Source organism: Polypterus senegalus, chromosome 4 (genome assembly GCF_016835505.1).
Source record: "Polypterus senegalus isolate Bchr_013 chromosome 4, ASM1683550v1, whole genome shotgun sequence".
Lineage (NCBI taxonomy): Eukaryota > Metazoa > Chordata > Cladistia > Polypteriformes > Polypteridae > Polypterus > Polypterus senegalus.
The window spans coordinates 1,989,801-2,016,444 of record NC_053157.1 but is presented as its reverse complement, the minus strand read 5'-3'; the positions used below and the strand labels follow the sequence as shown (position 1 = coordinate 2,016,444).

At 43.7% G+C, this 26,644-nt stretch overlaps 1 protein-coding gene across 4 annotated transcripts in view; it reads left to right on the top strand.

Moving 5' to 3' along the window:
• Nucleotides 1–26,644, top strand: part of uso1 (USO1 vesicle transport factor) — a 128,152-nt gene that overhangs the window by 37,399 nt on the left and 64,109 nt on the right. For all 4 annotated transcript variants that reach the window (XM_039750139.1, XM_039750137.1, XM_039750138.1 and 1 more), the window contains 4 exons: nt 10,122–10,222; nt 12,837–12,939; nt 14,845–14,900; nt 18,078–18,198. In XM_039750139.1, the coding sequence (XP_039606073.1) occupies nt 10,122–10,222; nt 12,837–12,939; nt 14,845–14,900; nt 18,078–18,198 (381 nt within the window). The remainder of the gene's footprint in view (nt 1–10,121; nt 10,223–12,836; nt 12,940–14,844; nt 14,901–18,077; nt 18,199–26,644) is intronic.

The window sequence follows — 26,644 nt, the reverse complement described above, 5'->3', positions numbered from 1 at the left end:
TTAATAAATAAATAATCCAAAAGAAACTGAATTGTGGAGGTTAAAAACACACTAGAAAAAAAATCTGTTAAAACAATGGCAGGAAGAAGTCTTTTAAAGCAAAGCCCGGTGCATTCTTTTACTGGTGACTCCCCTGTTTCTCCCATCCAGGCTATGCACCAGGGGAGTCGACCAACATGCAGCTGACCTTCTTCAGTTGTCGGGTCTGGTGGCCTTTCCGATCCCTGGCTCCGGTTCTGCTCACCTAGACCGAGACTTGGGCTCCCCAGCGACCAGGACGCTCACACTTCCCAAGTCCCCGACTCCCACTGCTTTCGTTGCAGCGAGCCAACCTTCTCCCAGTCACTCCTGCTCCAGACAAGCGCTTAGCAGGAGTGACCACTACCGTCGGCCCTCGGGTGCCGGCCAAACACCCCACTCAGGCTTGCCTGTCCCAGCTGCTTGCAAACGGCACGAGTCTGCACTCGCTCACTCGCTCTCACCGGCTTTATCCGTTCTGCTTCCTTCTTCTCCATTAACCTCCCAATCTTTTTTTTTCTTTCTCCCCATCCACCTCGCGCTTCTATTATTTATTACAGGGACGTGGTTAAGGTGTGGCCATTAGCAGCTCCCGGCATCAATTACGGATGCAGATGAGTCCTCACCTGTGCACTTAAGCGAGGACCGCCCACATCACGAATTCCCCCGGGAACCACTCCGGCCACACTACCACGCCCCCTCTCTAAGCTACGAGTGCGCCGATTATTATTTTAAAAAGTGGCGCTGTGGACCCTACTACACCACACTCCTCCCCCATAAGCTCAATGCCATTACCAACCCTGTGCAACTGGCATCCCAGGTCCACAGCTCGGCCACACTACCACTGCACTAAAAACGATAATAAAAGCACTAAAACCAACCCAAGCCCCCCTTGTAAAAACAGGACATAAAAGAATAAGAACTTTTAAAATGACAATAAAAACAATCAATATATAAATGTCCATTAAAAAGCTCCGCCCTTTAAAATGTCCTCCCCCGGCTTGGTTCTGTAGGTTCTTTTAAAGTCTGGCACCAATCTTCGGTCCCCAATGCCAGCTCATCCCACCGCTGCCACCAAATTTGAATATGCGGGTTCCACTCCAAATCTCCCAGCTGCCTGCAAACATCCGCGAGTCTGTACTCGCTCGCTCGCTCACTTTCTCTCTCTCACCTGCTTTCTCCATCCTGCTTCCTTTTTCTCCATTAACCTCCTGTTCTTTTTTCTTTTCTCTTTCTCCTCATCCGCCTCGCGCTTCTATTTATTACGGGGACGTGGATAAGGTGTGGCCATTAGCAGCTCCCGGCATCAATTACGGATGCGGACGACTCCTCACCTGTGCACTCAAGCGAGGACCGCCCGCATCGCGAGTTCACCCGGGAACCGCTCTGGCCACACTGCCACGCCCCCTCTGTAAGCTGCGAGTGGTCCGATTATTTATTTTAAAAAGTGGCCCTGTTGACTGGAGCTGTGGACCCTACTACTTCAGCATCAGACCCACTAATTAGTAAATAATGGATTAATTAAACAATTAGAACACCTAGAAAAGAAGAATGAAAATCAAGATGAAAATATTATTAAAAATACATTATTTCCATAGAACTCTGGTACATTTTAATATATTTATTTTATTTAATTTTACCCAGCTTAGTTTTCTAATTTCTATATTGTTCCCAAAACACAGAACTTGGGAAATAACACATCACTTAATTAGCCCGGGAAGTCCATAAGCTGATTGGAACAAAAACCTGCAGCTTCATTGGGTCTCCAGCACAGAGTTTGGGAAGCACTGAAGTACACTATGACCTCAAGTTTGCCAAAGTTGGCGGCATAAGATAAAAATAAAACAGAAGCCATTAGGATGGCTAAGTTTTGTTGTATTAATTCAGTATTTGCACTTCTTCTGATATCTTTTTATTTATTTAATCCTTTAATCACCATATACAATTTCTCTTTAGTATTAATTTGTTACTTACTCTCCAGATAGGTTTTTTTTTTTTTTTTTGGGGGTTCAGAGGGCGGAGTCAGCTATATGTACAGCGAGGGCCCCTGGAGCAATTGCAGTTTAAGAGCCTCGCTCAAGGGCCCAATGGAGTCGCATTCCTTCTGTCACTGCCAGGGTTCAAACTGGCAACCTTCAAGTTACCAGCCCAGGTCTTTTAGCCACAGAGCCACCACGCCCACTGTCTGGCACTGTAGAGTGTTGAGCCAACTACGACTCCTTAGTTTTACTTCCTACATGTAATCCTTTACATTTACTGACAGTAACTTTCATCGGACACAAGTCTGCCCAAGCCTGTCTGCTGTCTATGTCGTCCTTTGATGATTTACAGTGGGATGCAAAAGTTTGGGCAACCTTGTTAATAGTCATTATTTTCCTGTATAAATCGTTGGTTGTTACAATAAAAAATGTCAGTGAAATATATCATATAGGAGACGCACACAGTGAGATTTGAGAAGTGAAATGAAGTTTATTGGATTTACAGAAAGTGTGCAATAATTGTTCAAACAAAATCAGGCAGGTGCATACATTTGGGCACCGTTGTCATTTTATTGATTCCCAAACTTTTAGAACTAATTATTGGAACTCCAATTGGCTTGGTAAGCTCAGTGACCCCTGACCTACATACACAGGTGAATCCGAGTATTTAAGGGGTCCATTGTAAGTTTAATTTTCTCTGAAGAGTAGCAACATGGGGGTCACAAAACAACTCTCAAATGACCTGAAGACAAAGATTGTTCACCATCATGGTTTAGGGGAAGGATACAGAAAGCTGTCCCAGAGATTGAAGCTGTCTGTTTCCACAGTTAGGAACATATTGAGGAAATGGAAGACCACAGGCTCAGTTCAAGTTAAGGCTCAAGTGGCAGACCAAGAAAGATTTCGGATAGACAGAAGCGAATGGTGAGAACAGTCAGAGTCAACCCACAGACCAGCACCAAAGACCTACAACATCATCTTGCAGCAGATGGAGTCACTGTGCATCGTTCAACCATTCGCGACTTTACACAAGGAGATGCTGTATGCGAGAGTGATGCAGAGGAAGCACAAACAGAGCCGCTTGAGGTCTGCTCAAGCACATTTGGACAAGCCAGCTTCATTTTGGAATAAGGTGCTGTGGACTGATGAAACTAAAATGGAGTTATTTGGGCATAACAAGGGCGTTATGCATGGAGGAAAAAGAACACAGCATTCCAAGAAAACACCTGCTACCTACAGTAAAATATGGTGGTGGTTCCATCATGCTGTGGGGCTGTGTGGCCAGTGCAGGGACTGGGAATCTTGTCAAAGTTGAGGGACGCATGGATTCCACTCAGTATCCGCAGATTCTGGAGACCAATGTCCAGGAATCAGTGACAAAGCTGAAGCTGCGCCGGGCTGGATCTTTCAACAAGACAACGACCAAACACTGCTCAAAATCCACTAAGGCATTCATGCAGAGGAACAAGTACAACGTTCTGGAATGGCCATCTCAGTCCCCAGACCTGAATAGAATTGAAAATCTGTGGTGTGAGTTAAAGAGAGCTGTCCATGCTCGGAAGCCATCAAACCTGAATGAACTAGAGATGTTTTGTAAAGAGGAATGGTCCAAAATACCTTCAACCACAATCCAGACTCTCATTGGAACCTACAGGAAGCGTTTAGAGGCTGAATTTCTGCAAAAGGCGGATCTACTAAATATTGATTTCATTTCTTTTTGTGGTGCCCAAATGTATGCACCTGCCTGATTTTGTTTGAACAATTATTGCACACTTTCTGTAAATCCAATAAACTTCATTTCACTTCTCAAATATCACTGTGTGTGTCTCCTATATGATATATTTAACTGACATTTTGTAGCGTAACAACCAATGATTTATAGAGGAAAATAATGACTATTAACAAGGTTGCCCAAACTTTTGCATCCCACTGTAACAAATTCTCGATTATCTGCCTATCCACCCAGCTTGGAATCATCTGCAAACTAAACTAGCTTGTTATTTATATCCAGCCATCCATTATCCAACCTGCTATATCCTAACTTCACGGTCACGGGGGTCTGCTGGAGCCAATCCCAGCCAACACAGGGCACAAGGCAAGAAACAAACGCCGGGCAGGGCGCCAGCCCACCGCAGGGCGCACACACACACCCACATACCAAGCACAAACTAGGGACAATTTAGAATTGCCTATTATTTATATTTTTATCCAAATCATTTATAGGATAGTAAAATTATAAATTCAATAATAGCTGATAGCAAATACTGATAACTTCACTTGTGAATTTCCCCTTGGGATTAATAAAGTATCTATCTATCTATCTATCTATCTATCTATCTATCTATCTATCTATCTATCTATCTATCTATCTATCTATCTATCTATCTTATAGTGTCTTTGACTCTATCTCTCTCTCTCTATCTCTCTATCTCTCTCTATCTCTCTCTCTATCTCTCTATCTCTCTCTCTATCTCTCTATCTCTCTCTCTCTCTCTATCTCTCTCTCTATCTCTATCTATCTTAATGACTTAATGTGAGAGAGTTGACAATAGTGCATTGCGTATTTCAATCTGTTTTTTTATTTTTTGTCATCATTGCCATCGCTTTCCTTCATGTGTAAATGAATGACTCGTCCTCTTCTGCCGATGCTCACATGCCCAGTGTAGACAAATAGTTATTTTAGTCCTGTCGGAAATAATTTTGTAATCGACGTGAAAACGGTAGTGTGGACAGAGATCGGTTTTGCTTTAAAAACGCAGTTATAAAATGGAACCAGAGTATCGTGGACAGGGTCTTAGAGTGGAGCATTAGATTCCTCTGGAAAGTTTTAGGATGAGATGCTGTCATTCGTTTTTACATCTGTAATTGAGGGCCTGCTTATATGCTAATATAACAAAAGCTATTTTTTAAACTGTGGTCTAGAATCTTCCCCCACAGTAAGTGTTTGTTTCTGATGAAAACAATGCCAAACTTAACTGCCGTTACCTGGGGTTACCCAGGTGGGTTCCTGTCCTTCACATTCCTGTTCTTTAGTTTTACCTCCCCACCTGATCTGTCAACTACTACTTCTCTGTTGGCCTTACATTTGAATTCAGAAGCTTCCATCCACATAGCGTGAATTTTTAAAACTCGCTTTATAAGCCCTCCACAGATTTTATACTAACAAACTATAAATTTGGTATATTGCTTAAGACATGCAGTGTTCACGGAGCTGAGTCTTTCACTTTTTATTGACCATATCACAATTTCAGTTGGTCACAAGTTTACATACACTTTAATTGTGCCTGTAAACAGCTTGGAGAATTGCAGAAAATGATGTCAAGCCTTTAGACAATTAGCTCCTGATAGTCAATTAGCCTAATTGGAGTCAACGTGTGAATGTATGTTAAGGCCTACCATCAACTCCCTGCCTCTTTGCTTGGCATAATAGAAAAATCAAAAGAAATCGACCAAAACCTCAGGGGAAAAAAAAAAAAACAAAAAAACTATGGATCTCCCCAAATCTGGTACATCTTTGGGAACAATTTCTAAACAGCCGAAGGTTCCACATCCATCTGTACAAAAACTATTTAAGTATAAACACCACACAGCCTTCTCTCTCCTAGAGAAGAACAGACTTTGGCACGAAAAGTGCAAATCAATCCGAGATCAGCAGCAAAGGACCTTGGGAAGATACTGGAGGAAACTGGTAGACAAGTATTTCAATCCACAGTAAAATGAGTCCGACATCAGCATAACCTGAACACAAGGAAGACGCTACTGCTCCAAAGCCGCCAAAGAAAAGCCAAGCTGCAGTTTGCAACGGTACATGTGAACAAGGATCTTACCTTCTGGAGAAATGCTCTCTGGTCTGATGAATCCACGATTGAACTGTTTGGTCATAATGACCATCGTTCTGTTTTGAAGGAAAAGGATGAGCCTTGCAAGCCAAAGAACACCATCCTAACCATCGAGCACGGGGGTGGGAGCATCGTGTTGTGGGGGCTGCAGGAGGGACTGCTGCACTTTACAAAATATACTGCTCAAAAAAATTAAAGGAACACTTTTTAATCAAGAGTATGGCATCAAGTCAATGAAACTTATGGGATACTGATCTGGTCAGTTAAGTAGCACAGGGGGTTGTTAATCAGTTTCAGCTGCTTTGCTGTTAATGAAATTAACAACAGATGCACTAGAGGGGCAACAATGAGATGACCCCCAAAACAGGAATGGTTTAACAGGTGGAGGCCACTGACATTTTTCCCTCCTCATCTTTTCTGACTGTTTCTTCACTAGTTTTGCATTTGGCTACAGTCAGTGTCACTACTGGTAGCATGAGGCGATACCTGGACCCTACAGAGGTTGCACAGGTAGTCCAACTTCTCCAGGATGGCACATCAATACGTGTCATTGCCAGAAGGTTTGCAGTGTCTCCCAGCACTGTCTCAAGGGCATGGAGGAGATTCCAGGAGACAGGCAGTTAGTCTAGGAGAGCTGGACAGGACCATAGAAGGTCCTTAACCCATCAGCAGGACTGGTATCTGCTCCTTTGGACAAGGACAAACAGGATGAGCATTTCCAGAGCTCTACAAAATGACCTCCAGCAGGCCACTGGTGTGAATGTCTCTGACCAAACAATCAGAAACAGACTTCTTGAGGGTGGTCTGAGGGCCCAACGTCCTCTAGTGGGCCCTGTGCTCACAACCCAGCGCAGTGGAGCTCGATCGGCCATAGAATACCAGAATTGTCAGGTCCACCAATGGCACCCTGTGTTTTTCACAGATGAGAGCAGGTTCACCCTGAGCACATGTGACAGACGTTGAAGGGTCTGCAGAAGCCATGGAGAATGTTATGCTGTCTGTAACATCATTCGGCATGACCAGTTTGGTGGTGGGTCAGTGATGGTCTGGGAGGCATATCCATGGAGGGACGCACAGACTTCTACAAGCTAGACAAAGACACCTTGACTGCCATTAGGTATCAGGATGAAATCCTTGGACCCATTGTCAGACCCTACGCTGGTGCAGTAGGTCCTGGTTTCCTCCTAATGCATGACAATGCCCGGCCTCATGTGGCAAGAGTATGCAGGCAGTACCTGGAGGATGAAGGAATTGAAACAATTGAATGGCCTTCACGATCCCCTGACTTAAACCCAATAGAACATCTGTGGGACATTATGTTTTGGTCCATTAGGCGCCTCCAGGTTGCTCCTCAGACTGTACAACAGCTCAGGGATGCCCTCATACAGATCTGAGAGGAAATGCCACAAGACACCATCCGTCGTCTCATTAGGAGCATGCCCGACGTTGTCAAGCATGCATACAAGCTGTGGGGCCACACAAGATACTGAAAAGCATTTTGAGTAGCAGAAATTAAGTTTTTGAAAAAAGGGACTAGCCTGCCACATCTTCATTTCACTCTGATTTTAGGGTGTCTACACAATTGAGCCCTCTGTAGGCAGAAAACTTTTATTTCCATTAAAAGACTTGGCATCCTTTTGTTCCTAAGACATTGCCCTGTCGTTATTTGTATAGATATCCAACTTCATATTGAGATCTGATGTATCTAATGTGTTTCTTTAAAGTGTTCCTTTAATTTTTGTGAGCAGTGTAGATGGCATCATAAGGAAGGAAAATAATGGGAGACATACTGCAGCAACATCTCTACAGCTCAGCAAGGAAGCTGAAGCTCAGTCACAAGTGGGTCTTCCGGTAAACCAAAGCTGTGGCAAAATGGCTTAAGGAGGACAAGGTCAAGGTATTGGAATGGCCATCACAAAGCCCTGACCTCAAGGTGATTGAAAATTTGTGGGCAGAACAAAAGAAGCGTGTGTGAGCAAGGAGGCCTACGAACCTGTCCCAGTTACACCAGTCCCATCTGGAGGAATGGGCTAAAATTCCAGCAACTTTTTATAAGAAGCCTGTGGAATGCGACCCAAAATGAAACAATTTTAAGGCAACACTACCAGATATTAAGAAAGTGTATGTAAATTTGTGACCCACTGGAATTGAGAACAGTGAAGAACTCTGAGGTCTGTGAACATTGGTGGAAAAAACAAAAACTTTTGCCCAGCACAAAGTAGTTGTCTTAAATGATATGCCAGATTTATAGTTTGTTAGTGTGAAATCTGTGGAGGCCTTATAAAGTGAGTTTTAAAGAACTGACCATACTTGGATGGAGGTAAACTGCCCACATCGACTGTATGCCTTCCATGATTTCATCACAGAGCACCACTTCAACCTGCCATTGTGCTTTATGTGCCCATAACCCTTTACCCTTTGTGGTCCATAATTTATCCCCTCCCTAGCTAGCTAGAAAGGCAGCCGAACACCATCAGACAAACACTGGCAAGTTCTTAAAACATACACGTTTTATTATAGACATAGTCCTGAAACACAATGTCCCCACGTACACACAGTGCTCCAGCACCAAGCACCCTTTGCCTCAGCCCTTTCACTGGTCCTTTCTGGACCGCCTTTCCTCCTCACTCCCAAGCGTTGTCTTCTTCCACCCGACTCTGGCTCTCTGATTGCAGGTAGGCAGTCCCCTTTTATCCCCACCAGGACATGATACAGGTGCCTCAGATGAACTTCCTAGTGTGGTGGAAGTGCTGCACGAGCACCCGGGTCCGGGTGACCCTGGAATTCCTCTTGCCAGTACTTCCTGGTGTGGCGGAAGTGCTGGTTTCCAGAGTTCTAAGATTCTCCGGGTGCCCCCTGGCGGTGACCACGGGCTCCAATAGGGATGAGCTTCCGAGCTCGGTTCTTGTGGTCCCCATACTAACCAGGGCGGCTGCCCTCTTGTGGTCCGGGGGAGGTATAGTCCCTCTCCCGGTCCTTCCAGGCGTCCTGGCTGGGTATGACGCCCAGCCTTATGCCACACTGTCTGTCTGTCTGTTATATAGTTCCTTTCATATCCGTCTGTCTGTCTGTCTGTTAGATAAATATGAAAGGAACTATGTATCTGTCTGTCTCTTCTCAGGTCTTTAAACCTTTGTTTATGTCTCTTACACATTCCATTGCAGGTTCTTTACTTTCCAATTCTAGGTAGGCTTATTTGGAAGTGAAAATGGCTGACTATTTCATGGATTTGCTTTCACATGCCTGACCCTTAGTCTCTATGTATCTCTCCGTGCCATATAAGTAGAGAATGATTCCAACGGTCATCATAATAACTTCTCTCTAAGTTTGTGCCTGCTATGTCCGGTTTCCGCAGCACTTCACGAACCAAGAGAAAAACTGTTGTGCTCAGTTATGTCACATTCCATGACTTCTCAGTCACAGACTTCAATTACGTCGCCTTAGCAGTCGTGTAGTCTGATATACCCAGCAATTCAGTCCAAATGGCCTTAACTTGTCCCAACAAAACCCACTGTAGTGACAGGCTCTTTGTGCACGAGAATAGTTAGCCAATGAGTGCACATCTGGAAGTACAATGCATATAATTCAACAAGCGTTGATATTTTGGACCTTGCAAACAGAGGTTTGTCTGATGTTTTATGCACCACAACAGAATGGAAAAGATTAATAAGAAAAGGAGGTAAAAGCACAGGTTACAGCTAAACTTCCCACTAGCATAAACCTTTGCATGGCTACAGGCTCCATGAGGCAGCATGTTATTGGCTATCAGTTTAAAGGGGTCTGCTTGCCAAACTGCTTTGGAAAGTCTTCGCAGAGCCGTCTAAGTTGACATGCCCTGCAATTTCTATTCATGCAATCTTACATACTCCAGTGATGGGATCGGCCACTGCAGTCATCACGTTTGACATCCCCACCAGCTAGAAATTCAGCGTTGCTAACTGTAGACACCAGCTCACTGCGTTACGCCTTGTCATGAATCCTCCAGCGTTAAAGAGTTCTGCCCCATTCCTTGACAAAGAGTCGAGTAGGATTGAGAGGGCCATGTGAAATGTTACAAACACTACCTGACATGAGGCTGTTAAATGTCTGTAATTACTTAACAACTGTCAATAAAACCCAATATGTTGTGTGCACAGAAGGGGCTGGGGGCTCCTGGTTTTTTTTTAATCCCGTGTGGTTGGGTGCTTCAGTTTGTTCCCTTTATTTCTTATTGTCAATGATGTCTCCTTTCTTTTTGTTTTTTTTATACGATTGTTTTAAACTTTTTTTTTTTTTTTTTTGTCAGAGGAGAGTTCACCGAAACAGCCTGATGATTTGGGCAACCAGTTTACAGAGATATTCATCAAAAACCAAGACAATGTGACCCTTTTGTTGTCCCTGTTAGAGGTTAGTAATGTGGAATTGGCAACCGTTTCTTTTTGTGTATGTTGTATGCTTTTATATAACTGGCTTAGCTAAGTCCCTGTCACCCACTCTACAAATGCTTGCTGTTTTATCATTAAACGGCTTTTGGAGGCCACCTCTCCTTAAAACATAATCCCCTTTCATCAACTGCCCAGACTCTCTTCCCGTAGACCCACAGTTGTCACACCTCAGTGGCTGCTCTTGTTCGCTTATTCTTTCACTACCAACCTTTGGGGATCCGCAGTTCACAGTGGCAATGCACTTACACCCAGGAATGTGGTCTGAGTGCAAAGCCAGAGTTCTGTGACAAGAGTTTGGGCAAAAAGCAGTTCCAGACTTTACTAATTACATACCTTACATCACTCTGGCTTGGCACGTGTATGTTGGCATTTATCCTCCCTGCGACTTTGAGTCAGGAGCGTGGCATTGACTCTTACCTATGCTTATACGCTGACAAGTTCAGAATATTCAGCCTTCCTGGAGACCTTGGTGGGAGTCCACTGGGGACTGTGTCGCTCTACTGGGGGGTCTTTTAACACTTACATCCTGATGAGGGTGCAGAAATATGAACACATTTCACCAATCCTTTGGTCACTTCATTGGCTCCCTATTCACATCTGTATTGAATACAAACTCTGTTTGTTTACTCACCAGTGTATCCATGGAAATGCTCCACAATATCTTAAGGAACTTCTTATATTACAATCCACTACAAGAAACCTCCGTTTTGCAAATACCTACCGCCTTCGCCCCCCTGTGACCAGACTTCGTACAATGGGTGACCAAGCCTTTTCAGCCACTGTGGTAGGGCATTCCAGAGCCGTGGAGCACAGCAGATTGTGGGCTGTTTTAAAAAACGGCTAAAGACTTTTCTATTTAGGAAAGCTTATTAACAAGTATGGTACTAATTATTGTTGTTTTATCTCCGTTTTTATCTTGCTTTGCCTTTGTTTAAACTTTTAATGTAGTACTTTGAGATTTACTACTAATGTAAAGTGCCCTATAAATACAATGCATTATTATTATTATTACTTACATGGGCAATGACAGTAAAACCAGGAAGGGTGTGATTGGTAGGAATGGCCTGACTGATGTGCACCCACTGGCTTGAGGTTATTGGTTTGTCCATAACGAATACCATGTTCTAGCATAAGGGTGTTGATAAGTGCACTTGATCCCAGAGCACCCTAGGCTGTAAATTGCTGATCAATTTTCTAGTCATGTCATCAGATCTGCCACCATATGTCATGGACACGCTGTGACGATGTGGGTTTGGCTCCATGCTCCCATCTCTGTTTGGGAGCCCCTCAACCCAACACCGTCGATAATGTTACCGAGTGAGCTAGTCAGTGAAGGCAACAATTAAGCAAGGGGATGGTAAAAAGTGAAACGGTGCTTTTATTAAAATAGTCAACAAAGCAGTGTTCAAATAAAGTGCAGTGAGTCCCAAAAATCTTCATTAAATAAATAATCCATAAAAACACGTGGAGGTAAAAACAATACACAAAAAACAATCCTTTAAAAACGAGGTTAAAACATCCAATAGGAAACAGTCTATTAACAAGCCCGATGCCTTCTTTTTAAACTAGCGTCTCTCCTGCTTCGCTCATCTGGGCCCCTCAACAAGAGAGACGCTCTCTCTCTGCAGCTGACCTTTGTGCCTGCCCTGCTGTCAGTTGCCTTATCGATCCTTGGCTCCGGTCGGCTCCTCCGGACAGCGACTTGGGAATTCCCTACGACCAAGGCTCTCACGCAGTCAACACCACGTCCCAAGTCCCGACTCCCGCTAACTTCTGCAGAGAGTCCTGCGCCTTCCCGGTCACTCCCGCCCTGCAAAACAAACTCTGCGGGAGTGACCACAACCACTTCTCCCAGGTGTTGGCCAAACACCCAGGCTGCCTGCAAGCGTTTGCTCGCCTGCTGCACTGATTTGCTCGCGCTCTCTCTCTCTCTCTCTCTCTCCTCACTGCTTCCTGCTTCCGACCTCCGTTTTTCTCTCTTTACTTTCCTTTTTCTTTTTTGTTTCTGATCTTCCTTGTCCAAACCGACTCGCGCTTCTTATAATGCGAGGGGCCATAGCAGCCGTGAGCAGTCCCTCACCTGTGCACGCTGTGAGAAACGCCCACACCACAGATCGCCCCGTGGCTTGCTATGGCCCAACGCCCCCTCGCTAAGCCGCCACGAGAGCGGTGATTATTTATTTAAAATGGCCTTTGCTAAACGAGCTGTGGACCCGCTATACCACACACGCGAGTGGCGAGAGTGGCTGAGCTGTCGTCTGATCTTTATCTGGTTGCAAGTTGGATCAGATTGCCAGCGGGTGCTGGAAATGTTTTTGGCAGACATTTCCATCCAGGAGATCTTCAACTTGCACCTCCATTCTGAGAGAGGCAGGTGACATTGAAGCTGAATGGGCCATAGTTGGTGGCTGAGGCAGCTACACAGAGCTGTGGACTTAAGGTCATTGGTACCTGTCCTGGCAGTAATCTCTGAATCAGGGTGGTGGACACCAGCGTTAAAGAGGGCTATCATATTGAAGAAGGAGGCCTTTTGAGCTTTGTGGGACTATCAGTAAATATGTGCTTTATCTTCTCAGGAGTTTGACTTTCATGTCCGTTGGCCCGGAGTGAAACTTCTTACAGCCATGCTGAAGAACCAGTGCCCCCAGGTCCAGAGTATAATTCTTGAAAGCCCCCAGGGTAAGAGTAAATCTTTTCATTTTAAGTTAAACTTAAAAAGAGAAGTTTGTTATTTTTCAAATTGAAGTTCTGTATTCACTGTATATTCATTTTCAAAAGTTAGAGAAGGAGGTTAGGAGCAGGCATTGATGGAGCGCATTCTCGCACCCACCACATGACAAACTAACTCAGGATCCCAGATTAGGACCCCAGTGCAGCCATGCGACGGGTGACACCTCAGCACCACACGAGTTCAGATGGAATGAAACCAGTGGGAGTTTTTTTTTTTATGGTGGCTGGAGTGCCAACTCTGCACCAACCTCCAGATTTTTCCCCTGCAGATTGGAGGGCCTACATGCAGGGCTGGATGCAGATTAACGTCATACCCAGGACGGAACAATTGCAGGTCAAGGGCCTTCCTTGCTCAAGGGCCCAACGAAGTAGAGTCACTTTTGGCGTTTACGGGATTTGAACCGACAACCTTCTGATTGCTAGTGCAAATTCTTCGCCTCAGGGCCACCACTTCTAAAGTTAAGCGTTTCTTTAATAAATTTAAAAAAATCCCGCGTCTGTTCTTGCAGCATACAATGAGGTTTCAAGGTTCATGGGTCAATTGAAGAAAACGTGCCTCCCATGTTTGTGAGGCATTCTTGTGGTAGCAGAAGGAAACTGGAAATTATTATTTTATCACACATTCTTGGTACTGTTTTCTCAGGGTAGTCACCCTCCTGTATTCTGACTTATTTTCATTTCTTCAAGCAACTTCAACATGAAAAACAGCAAACTTATGCTTTAAAGCAGCGATTCTTAAACTTTTTTTTCTTTCGATTTAATCTTGGCCTTTTTGGTGTCTTTGAGACCCATCCCATGGTGACCATCGGATTCAGGGGGTGAATCGCCTCAGACAGTCACAGTGGGGTTTCCCCCTACAGTAGCGCCACCAACGTCAAGGCAGAGTGATTGTGACTGTTTAATGAACTCGCGGCAACCCATTGTGAGCCTCTTTGCAAACCGTACGCAACCCATTTCCATTAAATACAACGTTCAGTTACATGACCCAGCTACAGCGAATGGGTCATGACCCAATTGAAGAAACTGTGCTTTAACTCTTTCAGGGCTGATGTCGACTTTTGTCAAAATTTAGGAGTAGGGGACGGTAATCAGCTGTAAACTGTGACAAAACTCACCCTTATGTTTTAGTTTGACTCTCTTTACTAGAAGGGGAGTTACAAAGATTTGTTGATTTAACCTGCGGTTCCCTACGCATGCATGAGTAGCGAAGAGCAAACGACCTCTAAAATGGCACCAACATCTGGCGAGAGACCAAAGCGAATGTGCAAAGCAAAATATTACATGGACGTTTTACGTAATTTCTTTGGATAGGACTCTGATAGGCGCTGAACACTTTTGTGTAGTTGATGCGTCTACAGAAGCATTTGGCTGGTAGGACCACCACTTATGATGTCGAGAAGTACAAACCAGATTGCATCACACTGCAGCCACTACCCACCTGCTATGCAAAGACAGCCAGGCAGCTGGCCCACCGTGCATTCCTGCCGACCATTGAGGTGCCCCCCTGCAGCCTCTGCCGCCGGAGATGCCGAATATACGCCAACAGCAGCCACAGCACATAGCAACAGATGTTTTATGTTGACTTATGTGTGAAACCATTGCTGTATGTGCTTTTCAGAAAACATATTCAACCCTCAAAGAGTTAAAGAAATACTCCACAAAAAATGTTTTGTTCCTTACCTCATGTACAGTAGTTTGTAGTCATCGACCCGATAAAGAAGAGGAAAAACCCGTGTAGTTTCTAGTGATAGCTGAGAAAAAAAAATCATGTTTTCATGCAGAATGGAGATAAACTTTATGATGTAATACAATAATAATATAATATTGGAGTAAAACATTTTTTCCTTTCATTAGGAGTGTCTCGCCTAATGGATCTGTTGGCAGATTCAAGAGAGGTCATTAGGAATGATGTAAGTAATTTAAGTTGTTTCCTTCACATTTTATAAGTCTGTTGCGTTTTAATCTGGACTGCGCTCAACTTTTGTTAAGTGTGAGTAATGAAATTAGAATTTTGTGCAAATTGGTGTTGGTGGCAATAGCTTGAAGGGGTTCATACAGCTGTTCCCTAATATCCTGCTTCTCAAGTGGAGTTCTTCTTGTATAGCTTCTATTCCGGATAATGAAGGAGCTAAAAATAGAAAACCAGCTCACTCAGAATAGCATTAAGGATATTTGGAACGGACTGGGTGTCATTACTGCGCTCTAGCACCCCAGAGCTCAGGTGCTAATGGGAAATGTGAAATAAGGTAAGAACCTGAAACAATTTTTTAATAGAATTTCCCCTTCTTCCACTTCTATCTTCTTCCAATTACAAATCCCCCCCATACACCATCCATACTGAATCAACAACTCCTACCACTTCAACAGGGACGACTCCTCAGACCGAAAAGGCCATAGACAGGAAGTTAGCCCACAAGGTCTTAAGGCCCGTGCTGACCATCTTTGGAATGTCCTCTGTCACCTGTTCAGTCTGTCACTGAGGCTCCAGAAAGTGCCACTGCTGTGGGAAACCTCCTGCATTGTTTCTGTCCCAAATAAGGCACATCTTCACCTAATGGCTTCAGACCAGTGGCCCTAACATCATGAAGACATTCAAGAGGTTGGATCATGGGCTACAGGAGTGTTCTTGTTAAAGATCACTTGGATTTGCTGCAGTTTGTGTATAAGAGAAAGATAGGAGTGGAAGATGCAATTATCTGTCTGCATCACAAGGCTAGACAAACCTGGCAGCACTGTGAGGAGCATGTTTTTTGATTTCTCCAGTATCAAGCAGCCATCCCCGTTAAGGGGTACACTCAGAAATACGCAGGTGGATGAGCCTGTGGTGTCCTGAATGATGGACTGTCTGTCGAGCTGACCGCAGTTTGTGAGACTCAATGCTGGAGCACCACGAGGAACAGTCGTGTCTGCTTTACTCTTCACTGTGTACACGTCCTGCTTATCAACATAACAGCAGAAATATCACTTACAGAACTTCTTAGAGGACTTATGGGTGTATTGAAAAAGGGGGATGATTTGTTGTGGGGTCATGGAGAATTGTCTACAACATGACATCCTCAAAACCAAGGAACTGCTTGTTGTCTTTCGCTGCACCAAAGAGCCTCTACTCCCAGACGCTTTTCAGGGAGTGGAGGTGCAGGTGGTACACTCCCACAAGCACTTGGGGGTCCACGTCATTGACAAGCTGCACTGGTCTTGTAACACAGAGGAACTATAGAAGAAAGGCCAAAGCCAACTCCTTTGTAGGTAGTTGATATCCTTGATGTGTTCTGTAAGTCTCTGATAGCTGGAGTGGTATGGTGCATGGGTGACTTCAATTCAAGAGAGGTCCACCAAATCAACAAGCTGATTAGAAAGCCAGGTCCGTTATGACACATACTGGGCCCACTGGAGGAGAGAATGAAGACAAATGTAATGGCTATTATGAACAAAGCTGCACATCCCCTCTACGGCATGCAAGCATTGAGAACTTTCAGCCAATGAAGTGTGTCAAGAAACCCCACTGGGGCTCCTTTATTCCGATGGAAATTGTAACAGATGGCCGGCAGCTGCTTGTGGACACTGCCTACCCCAAAATACTAGATGGCAGCTTACCTGGAGTGTAACGCTGCCCCAGACTCCCACAGGGCATCATGGGACTTGAAGTCCGGTTTCTCAGCCCAGGGGGTGCTGTGAAAGGACTCGGGTTGGGTCATGCTTCCCTTATAGCCTGGAAGTAACGAGGACGGAAGCCCCGAAGTACTTCCGGGCTGATTAGAGTTCTCCATAGAGTCACATAGACGGAAGAACAGAAGCACTTCCAGGTCAAGGACTATTTAAAGGAGTGAGCCAGAGTCGAGTTAAGGTGGAAAAAGCTTGCTGGGAGGTGTGAAGGAGATAGAGAATTGTGGTTGTCGTGGTGTTTACTTGTTACTTGCCTGTGTTAGTGTGGCGGTGGTGCTTAGTGAGCATTGTTTAAAGAAGAAAAGAAATTAAAGATCTTTAAACCTGTGACCCGAGTGTCTGTTGGGTTTGAAGGGGCAACAGTGCCACCTAGTGTCCACAAAATGTACTTTTTTTTCCTGTTGAGGCATCACTCTTCTCAGCCTCCCTTGTTGTGTGGAATGAGATCAAATTGGACTTCTCTGCTTTTTTTATGTGGTTGCAATGCAAACAAAAGAAATTAAAATGTGTGAAAACTAAAGCATTTGGAATTGCAACGTTTTTTCCGGGAGACGTGCAGGGCTTCAAACACAGTATATTTGGCCATGACTTGTAGGCTTTCATGTACAAGGGACGTTTAAAAAGTTTCTTTTTTTTTTTTTAAACTATGTTTATTAAGAATTTCAAAAACAAATGACATCCCTTTTCTACGCAGTCACCTTCCTTTACTATGTGATTTTCCCAGCGTCGTACCAACTTTTTAACGGCATTAGCAAAAAATGTTTTTGGTTGAGCGCGTATCCACTGAGGCACCGCTGCTTTCACATCAGGGTTCTTTCTTCATTCCTCGTGGCCGTAGCTGGACGTCCAGAGCACCCTGTGCATGTGTCACACTAGTTACGGCCATTTTCAAACATTTCAATCCACTCATAGACGATTCTACGAGAGAGAACTTTATCCCCATACTGAGCACACATGTGGAGATGAATTTGTACTCCCGGCATACCACCTGCCCACAAAAAGCGTACGACAGAACGCTGTTCCTCTGTATAAGTTTGGCAGCCATCTTCACCACAGGGTGACGACTCTGATACTAAACTACAAGGGCAGCCGGCTTGCCAGACAGAACTAGTCACATGACACTCTCAGACAGGACCAATGACGACGACTCCTGCCTTCACCATTTCCAACAAAAATATAAAAGTGTGGAAACATTTTGAACGGCCCTTGGACTTTTTGTGCTTTTTTTGTTCATAAGCTAGACATTTGTTGGGGTGTCATCTGTGGCCTGAGTTATTTATATATGATTTTAATGTAGTAAATGTATAGTTTTGCTGAATTTCAAAAATACTGTAGACTTTGAGACAATGTTTCAAGACAAATATTTCATTAAGCCTTTCCTGTGTGAACATAAGGCCTTTTCTGTCTTTCTGTTTTGTGTACAGGGTTTGCTGCTGTTGCAACAACTGACAAAAGGCAATGCAGCCATCCAGAAAATTGTAGCCTTTGAAAATGCCTTTGAGAGGCTGCTGGACATTATTACAGAAGAAGGCAACAGCGATGGAGGTAAAACCCGCTAATGAAAATGTGAAAATCTGATTAAGCAGTAATACATGTAGGGGCAGTTATTTTACTGAAGCCTGTTCCTTTAATTCAAGCAGATGACCTTTTTTAAACCATCCATCTTCCTAGCCTGTCTGTCCAGGGCAGAGTCGCAGGGAAGGTGGGGCCATCCCAGCAAGCATCTGATGCAAGGCAGGTACAGTCTCTGGACGGGGCACCAATCCATCACAGGGTGAAAACACACACACACACACACACACATATACACACACACACACACACGGACCAATTTAGTGAAGGCAAATCACCTAACCTGCCTGTCTTTGGACCGTGGAAGGAAACTGGAGCACCAGGAGAAAACTCATCCAGCCACAAGGAGAACATGCGCACTTTACACAAACTGGTGGTCTTGTTGTGAAGCATTAGCACTACTCCTGCGCCTCCATGCTGCCAACGTCTTAAAGAAGTAAAATGAATTCCTTCAGCCTATCTTTCTATTTATAATAAAAAAAAAAAGTCTTGGGGCAAGATGAGACTAATCCTGCAACAAGACGAGACCTTTTGGAAGGAAGTCTCACGAGACGGATACTTTTACCATGAGATTCTTTCAAGTCGCGCCCTACTTACAACTGTTTTCAAACAAGACCACGGTCATCAGGTGCATTCCGGCAATTAACCTGGACAGACTCCATTAAAGGGCTTACTTATGAACACACACACTCACTTACAAAGATCCACTTTAGAATCACCCATTCATCTAAATATGACCGTGAGAAACGACATGAAACATATTAATGCGAAAATTGTCAATCAATTACACGGTAAATTGGTTAAATACATATCAGTAGACTATGCTTTCCAAATTAATGACATTATGGGCTTCCTCCACATGAGTAGGAGTTCACTTTTTGAATAGGTAATAATAAGAATAAGGTATGGGCGGCACGGTGGCGCAGTGGGTAGCACTGCTGCCTCGCAGTTAGGAGACCTGGGTTCGCTTCCCAGGTCCTCCCTGCGTGGAGTCTGCATGTTCTCCCCGTGTCTGCATGGGTTTCCTCCCACAGTCCAAAGACATGCATTGGCGATTTTAAATTGTCCCGTGTGTGTGTGTGCGCGCCCTGCGGTGGTCTGGTGCCCTGCCACGCGGGTTTGTTTCCTGCCTTGTGCCCGGTGTTGGCTGGGATTGGCTCCAGCAGACCCCCGTGACCCTGTAGTTAGGATATAGCAGGTTGGATAGTAGACGGATGGATGGATAGACTATGCTGAAGCAGTTGGTGGTGAGGAAGATTAAAACATCAACTTACAATATCACGTACAGTGGGTACAGAAAGCATTCAGACCCCCTTCAATTTTTCACTCTTTGTTAAATTGTAGCCATTTGCTAAAATCATTTAAATTAATTTTTTTCCTCATTAATGTACACACAGCACCCCATATTGACAGACAAAAAAAAAATTGTTGAAATTGTTGCAGATTTATTAAAAAAGAAAAACTGAAATCTCACCTGGTCCTAAGTATTCAGACCCTTTGCTGTGACACTCATATATTTAACTCCGGTGCTTTCCATTTCTTCTGATCATCCTTGAGATCCCTTCATTTGAGTCCAGCTGTGTTTGATTCTACTGATTGGACTTGATTAGGAAAGCCACACACCTGTCTGTCTATATAAGACCTCACAGCTCACAATGCACGTCAGAGCAAATGAGAATCAGGAGGTCAAAGGAACTGCCTGAAGAGCTCAGACACAGAATTGTGGCAAGGCACAGATCTGGCCGAGGTTACAAAAAAATATCTGCTGCACTTAAGGTTCCCAAGAGCACAGTGGCCTCCATAATCCTTAAATGGAAGACGTTTGGGACGACCAGAACCCTTCCTAGAACTGGCTGTCCGGCCAAGCTGAGCTACCGGGGGAGAAGAGCCTTGGCGAGAGAGGTAAAGAAGAACCCAAAGATCACTTTGGCTGAGCTCCAGAGATGCAGTCAGGAGATGGGAGAAAGTTGTAGAAAGTCAACCATCACTGCAGCCCTCCACCAGTCAGGGCTTTATGGCAGAGTGGCCTGTCGGAAGCCTCTCCTCAGTGCAAGACACATGACAGCCCGCATGGAGTTTGCTAAAAGACACCTGAAGGACTCTGAGATGGTGAGAAATAAGATTCTCTGGTCTGATGAGATAGAACTTTTTGGCCTTAATTCTAAGCGGTATGTGTGGAGACAACCAGGCACTGCTCATCACTTGTCCAATACAGTCCCCACAGTGAAGGATGGCGGTGGCAGCATCATGCTGTGGGGGTGTTTTTCAGCTGCAGGGACAGGACGACTGGTTGCAATCGAGGGAAAGATGAATGCGGCCAAGTACAGGGATATCCTGGACAAAAACCTTCTCCAGAGTGCTAAGGACCTCAGACTGGGCCAAGGTTTACCTTCCAACAAGACAATGACCCTAAGCACACAGCTAAAATAACGAAGGAGTGGCTTCACAACAACTCTGTGACTGTTCTTGAATGGCCCAGCCAGAGCTCTGACTTAAACCCAATTGAGCATCTCTGGAGAGACCTAAAAATGGCTGTCCACCAACGTTTACCATCCAACCTGACAGAACTGGAGAGGATCTGCAAGGAGGAATGGCAGAGGATCCCCAAATCCAGGTGTGAAAAACTTGTTGCATCTTTCCCAAGAAGACTCCTGGCTGTATGAGCTCAAAAGGGGGCTTCTACTAAATACTGAGCAATGGGTCTGAATACTTAGGACCAGGTGAGATTTCAAAAATTCTTTTTTTTGTCTGTCAATATGGGGTGCTGTGTGTACATCAATGAGGGAAAAAATTAATTTAAATGATTTTAGCAAATGGCTGCAATATAACAAAGAGTGAAAAATTGAAGGGGGTCTGAATACTTTCCGTACCCACTGTAGAATATCTACAACTGTCAACACCGCCTGGTCTTCCACCGGCCGAATTACTGTTGATAGAAGGATCGTAATGTTACTGCGTAATTAATGTCATCATCAAGTCCTTCCATGAAAACCCTAAATACTTTATGATTTATGTTAGGTAGATTGCCCAGAGGGGACTGGGCGGTCTCTTGGTCTGGAACCCCTACAGATTTTATTTTTTTTCTCCAGCCTTTGGAGTTTTTTTTTTTTGTTTTTTCTGTCCAACCTGGCCATCGGACCTTACTCTTATTCTATTTTAATTAATGTTGACTTATGTTTATTTTTTATTGTGTCTTCTATTTTTCTATTCTTCATTTTGTGAAGCACTTTGAGCTATATAAATAAATGTTGATTGATTGATTGTTTGAATGTCTGAGTGATGGATATGCTGTGCAATAGGACAAGATTAGTTGTATTCAAAATTAGTCAAACAATTCGGACATGTAAAATTTTAACAGGTGACAAGAAAGGTAATGCAGTCCATCTAACATGAGACACCAAAGGAGATCTTGATATGCCATTCGTATTAAAACGTTTACAGTTTCCCATTAGAATAGCTTTTGATATAATTCACAAATCAGAGGGACAAACATTTGAAAAAGTTGGTTTATTTATTAGAGAGAAAGAAACGAAATTCACTCACGGGCAGTTATACATTGCGTTGTCACGATGAAAGTCCAAACACGGAATCAAAATTCAATGTGATCTTGAAGAAAAGTTCATTCCAAATGTTGTTTTAACTGAAGTTTTAAAGTAAAAGTGAAAATAATGTACATGTAACAATTTCCATGAAAATAACAATCTCTTTAAATTGTGCATTCGGTTAATCAAACCCAGGGGTTGGTGAACGAAGTGAGCAGGGGGCAGAGCCCCCTAGTTTGGTATTATAGTGCAGTGCAAATGGAGTACAGCATAACTCTTGAAGATTTTGAAACAAAATGCCTTTTTCATGCTATTGTTTCAAAATCAAGTATTCTTTCATCATTGCACGTTAGAATGAGCAGTTCCCTCTTGCAGACAGCGGCACTTGAATGCTTATTATGTCTTATTTATAATTTCTGTTTTAGGTTTTACTTTGTCCTAGGACAGGCATCACCAAATGGCGGACCGAGTGGTGGTTCTGTCCGGACCCGTGACCAGTCTGGTAAATTCACGACATTAAATAATTTTCATGGAGCATTATTTTGGACGGTCGTGGCTATTGATAGCAGGCGCTGCTACTCCAGTCAATACGACAATAGCTTCACTCAGTTGAGCCAATAAAATCGTTAGTTTACAACAGCAGAGAGGAAGAGGGTTAAGTTAAGAGACAACATGGCTTGCTCCAAAAGGTGGAAAGTAGATGATGAAAATCGTTGTTGTAAAGATGAATGGACGGAGAAATATATGTTCATTCTTCCGGCGAACAGTTCAAAACTGGTGTGCCTCATATGCTCCGAAAACGTGGCATTAATTAAAAGCGGCAACGTGAAGCGCCACTACGAAACAAAGCCCAGCTCTTTTGAGCAAAGTTATCCCCTGAAGTCCGAGCTGAGGGCACGCAAAATAACCGAACTGCAAGCCCAGTATGACAGATCTACCCGACTCATCACACATACATTTACAACCCAGCAACGTGCAAACGAATGTTCCTTAAAAGTAGCGTGGATTTTGGGGCAACATAAAAAAACTTTTAGTGATGGGACAGTTGTGAAGGAGTGCTTAAACGCCGTGCTGAGACATTATTTGAGGGAAAACAAAAAGACGAGATGTGCGAAAAAATAAAACAAATCCCGATGTCAGCTACAACAGCAACCAGAAAGTCAGAAATATTTTTCTTTTTCTTGAAAAGTAAGCCCTCAATTGTTTTTAGGCTGGGATCTCCTTATTTTAAGAACAAAGAAGAGAAAATGTTAAGTCAATGCTATGTTTGCACTTTTTAGTTATTGTTTTCTGAGTTGACTTTTTTACTTGAAGTGTAGGCCTTCAATTCTTCAGGTTGGGACCTCTTTAATTTAAGAGAAAAGGAGTTATTCCACTCTGTTTGCACTTTTTAAAATTTATTTTATTATGTTTCTGTTCTTTAATCTAAAATAAAGGCCTTGAATTTATTTGCTATAAGGGGAAGGCTGCAAGACACAAGATGGAGTTTGGTTCGGACCTTCTACTTGGACGAAATTTAATAACGACCTCAGTGACTTTTAATTGAATACCCCTGTCCTAGGATGCGACTTTTACGAGCAGTAATCATTTTATACTCTCTTTAAATGCATTTCATTGGCTCAACTGATGTGCACGTTTTACCATGGTGGGGTCCTAGGGGTGACCCTGTAGTCCCTTAGATAGCCCTGAACAGAACACCCCAAATCACAGCTACAACCCTTATATCGGGGTTCTCAAACTCCGGTCCTGGAGGGCCGCAATGGCTGCAAGTTTTCATTCTAACCCTTTTTAATCGAGTGACCTGTTTTTGCTGCTAGTTAACTTCTTGTAATTAATTTTAATTGAATTGCTTTTTAAAGATTTGTTTCCCTGAATTGCCTTATTTCTTTCCTAAAATGACACCCAAACAGAGAAGAAATGTGAAGTGAGAGAGCCAACAGAAGACCAACTCAGTCAGGGCCTCAAACTCCAGCCAGTTGCTTCATTAGGCGCTGATTTTTGTCGTTAATTAAACCCATTCTTTAATTCTGTAGCTTGTTGCTGCTCTCATTGTGCAGTAGCAGACATTTCTGAAAATGTTGATGTTCTCTTTTCTAAAAGCACTGGTGAAATGTTTTGTGGACCTGAGCAGATCAACATTCCTGAGACCTTCAGGTTTCTTTATTCTCAGATATTGCATGATGGACACCAGTTGTTTTGGCTTATTTTGTATCTCATTATTGGCCATCCATCCATCCTAACTACAGGGCCACGGGGGTCTGCTGGAGCCAATCCCAGCCAACACAGGGCGCAAGGCAAGAAACAAACCGAGTGGCAGGGCGCACACACTAGGGACAATTTACAATCGTCAATGCACCTCACCTTCATGTCTTTGGACTGTGGGAGGAAACCCACGCACACACGGGGAGAACATGCAAACTCCATGCATGGAGAACCCGGGAAGCAAACCCAGGTCTCCTAACTGCGAGGCAGCAGTGCTACCCACTGTGCCACCCTATCTCATTATTATTTGGCTGCTAATTAAGGAAAAAGAAGCAATCAAGGGTCTGAGTCCTAAATAGCAACTCAATTACAATGAATTAAAAAAGTAAATTATCAGCAAAAATGGATCACTAATTAAGAAAAGTGTTGGAATGAAAACCTACAGCCACTGCGGCCCTCCAGGACTGGAGTTTGAGAGCCCTGCCTTATTTGTGTGCACTCCCTTTTATATCTACAACCTCAGGATAACCGAGTGTCAAAACAGGCAGGAGAGAGGGTTATAGTTATATTTTTATTCAAGAATAGATTTATTTAAGGTTTCTAATTGTGCCCACAATAGAGTAAAATGAGTGTGACAATATAGCGTGGATAATAGGCATTTAATCCTCCTTGGAGTTTTAAAACACCCAGCATGCTTAGACTATCCGTTGGCTGTCTGTCTTAGTATGTTAGCTGATCTCTAGCACACCGTGGTCTCTTGATAGAATAGCAGAGATATGCCATGACTGCTGTATGATGGGAAGATGGAGGGACTGCATGGCCTAAATTTAAGCTTGTCCTGTAGTCCTTGACAGGCCTCGTGGATCAGTGATCAGTGTATTTTTCAATTATTCAGCCCCATCCAGCACAGACTTGCTTGTCCCTTCATGTTAGGTCCTGACAGCATTTTCATTTCAGCTTAGGAGCTAAACACCGGCATGCAGAGCTCGGCATTTACTGGCTCAGGTTATCTGTTTGATCTGGCGAGTCCTAAATGTGCGGACATCCTTCAGAGAATTTTAACAGGTTTTCATTCTCTCTAAATAAAGAAATCTCACTACGGTGTGTTGTTCAGTATTGGAGCAGTCCCACAGCGGAGCGTCCATGTTCATTTGACCTTGGCTTTAACAAGACTAATGGCAGAGCGCAGTGCTGTGTGTGTTCAAACTACCCATAACGCATTGCAAACATGTTCTTTTGGATTTTATCCATTGTGGTTACTGCATACTTTTCAAACTGCATTTAAATTTTGATTTGCCCTCGTATTAATTGCTGAACAAGATGTAGAATCATGTGTGACAAAGGCAGGGTCGGATTAAGACGAAATTGGGCCTGATGCTGCAGTGCAAAAAAGGCCTATTTTTTCTCGCCATTGCTGCCTCTGCATTCGACACTCACCATACATGCGCTCTTGGACCGGCCAAGGAGCCTTAATTGCTTGTGACGCAACCAGCCAGCCTTTATTGAACATGAATAATAATGACGTAGTATCGTAACAACTTGAGATTAACATCAAACTATATAACATCAACATTCAATAGCAATTGTCTGAAAAGTGCACTTAATTCCAAAAACCTAACAATGAAATACACCAAATTTTGCAATTCTCTTATGAAGCAGAGTAAGAAAAAATGAATTTGCAGAGACATCGGGTCAAAGTGACTCAGTTCAGGCTCTTGAGGGTAAAAGTTTGTCCATGATTTAAATTTCACAATAGACCAGAAAGCTGTCGAGGATTTAAAAAATTTTAAACATCCAAGCCGGGCCGGCTTTTAGTTTTACCTTTACAGATAACCATTTAAATAGCCATCGATTTTTTACTGTACAACTAACTTTCAAGGTTAAAATTTTCCTACGTGGCACTTAACAAACAATAATGAAGTGGCAAGAAACGCCAAGATATTGCAAAAAACGCAGCTAAATTACTAAGTAAACAGTTTAACGTAAAATGACATTAACTTGAAATCTTCGGTTAACAAGAAACAACAATGTTATAGTTATGTCACAGCGCAAAGAACAATAGTAACTGTATGATAAGTAATGCTGTGTCTAGGCGTCCGAAAGTGGGACTCCAAATTTCACTCTAAGATTTATTTTGAGGTTAATATAGCAAAGGAAAACTGTTCAGCTTCTGGAAAATTCTCATCTGTTTTCATCTGGGCCTATTTCAGGAGTGGGCCTAATGCTGCAGCATCAATAGCACCCACCTTAATCTGGCCCTGGACAAAGGCTCTATACCAGCGCTTGACCCGCCACAGACATGGGAGGCACCCTAATAAAAACAAACAAATGGTTTATTTTTCTTTTCTTCTGCCTGCGGGAAACGCCTTCCCCGTTCCCATATCACAATATCACAATTATTCTTCTCTTTTTGTCCTCCGCTTCTCTCCGGAAAGCTTTGTCTCCCTCGTCCCGACTCTGGCTCCCGAAGTGTTGACTGCTGGCACCTTTTATAGCCCACCCGGAAGTGCTCCAGGTGTTTGATGACCCTTATCCGGCTGCACTTCTGCGTGTGGCGGAAGAACCACCCACATGGGCTCAGGAACTACTGCAGCGCCCCCTGGTTGCACCCCCGGATCCCAACAGGGTCGTAGAGAAATCCACCTCCCATGGAGCCCTGTAGGAATCCGAGGCAA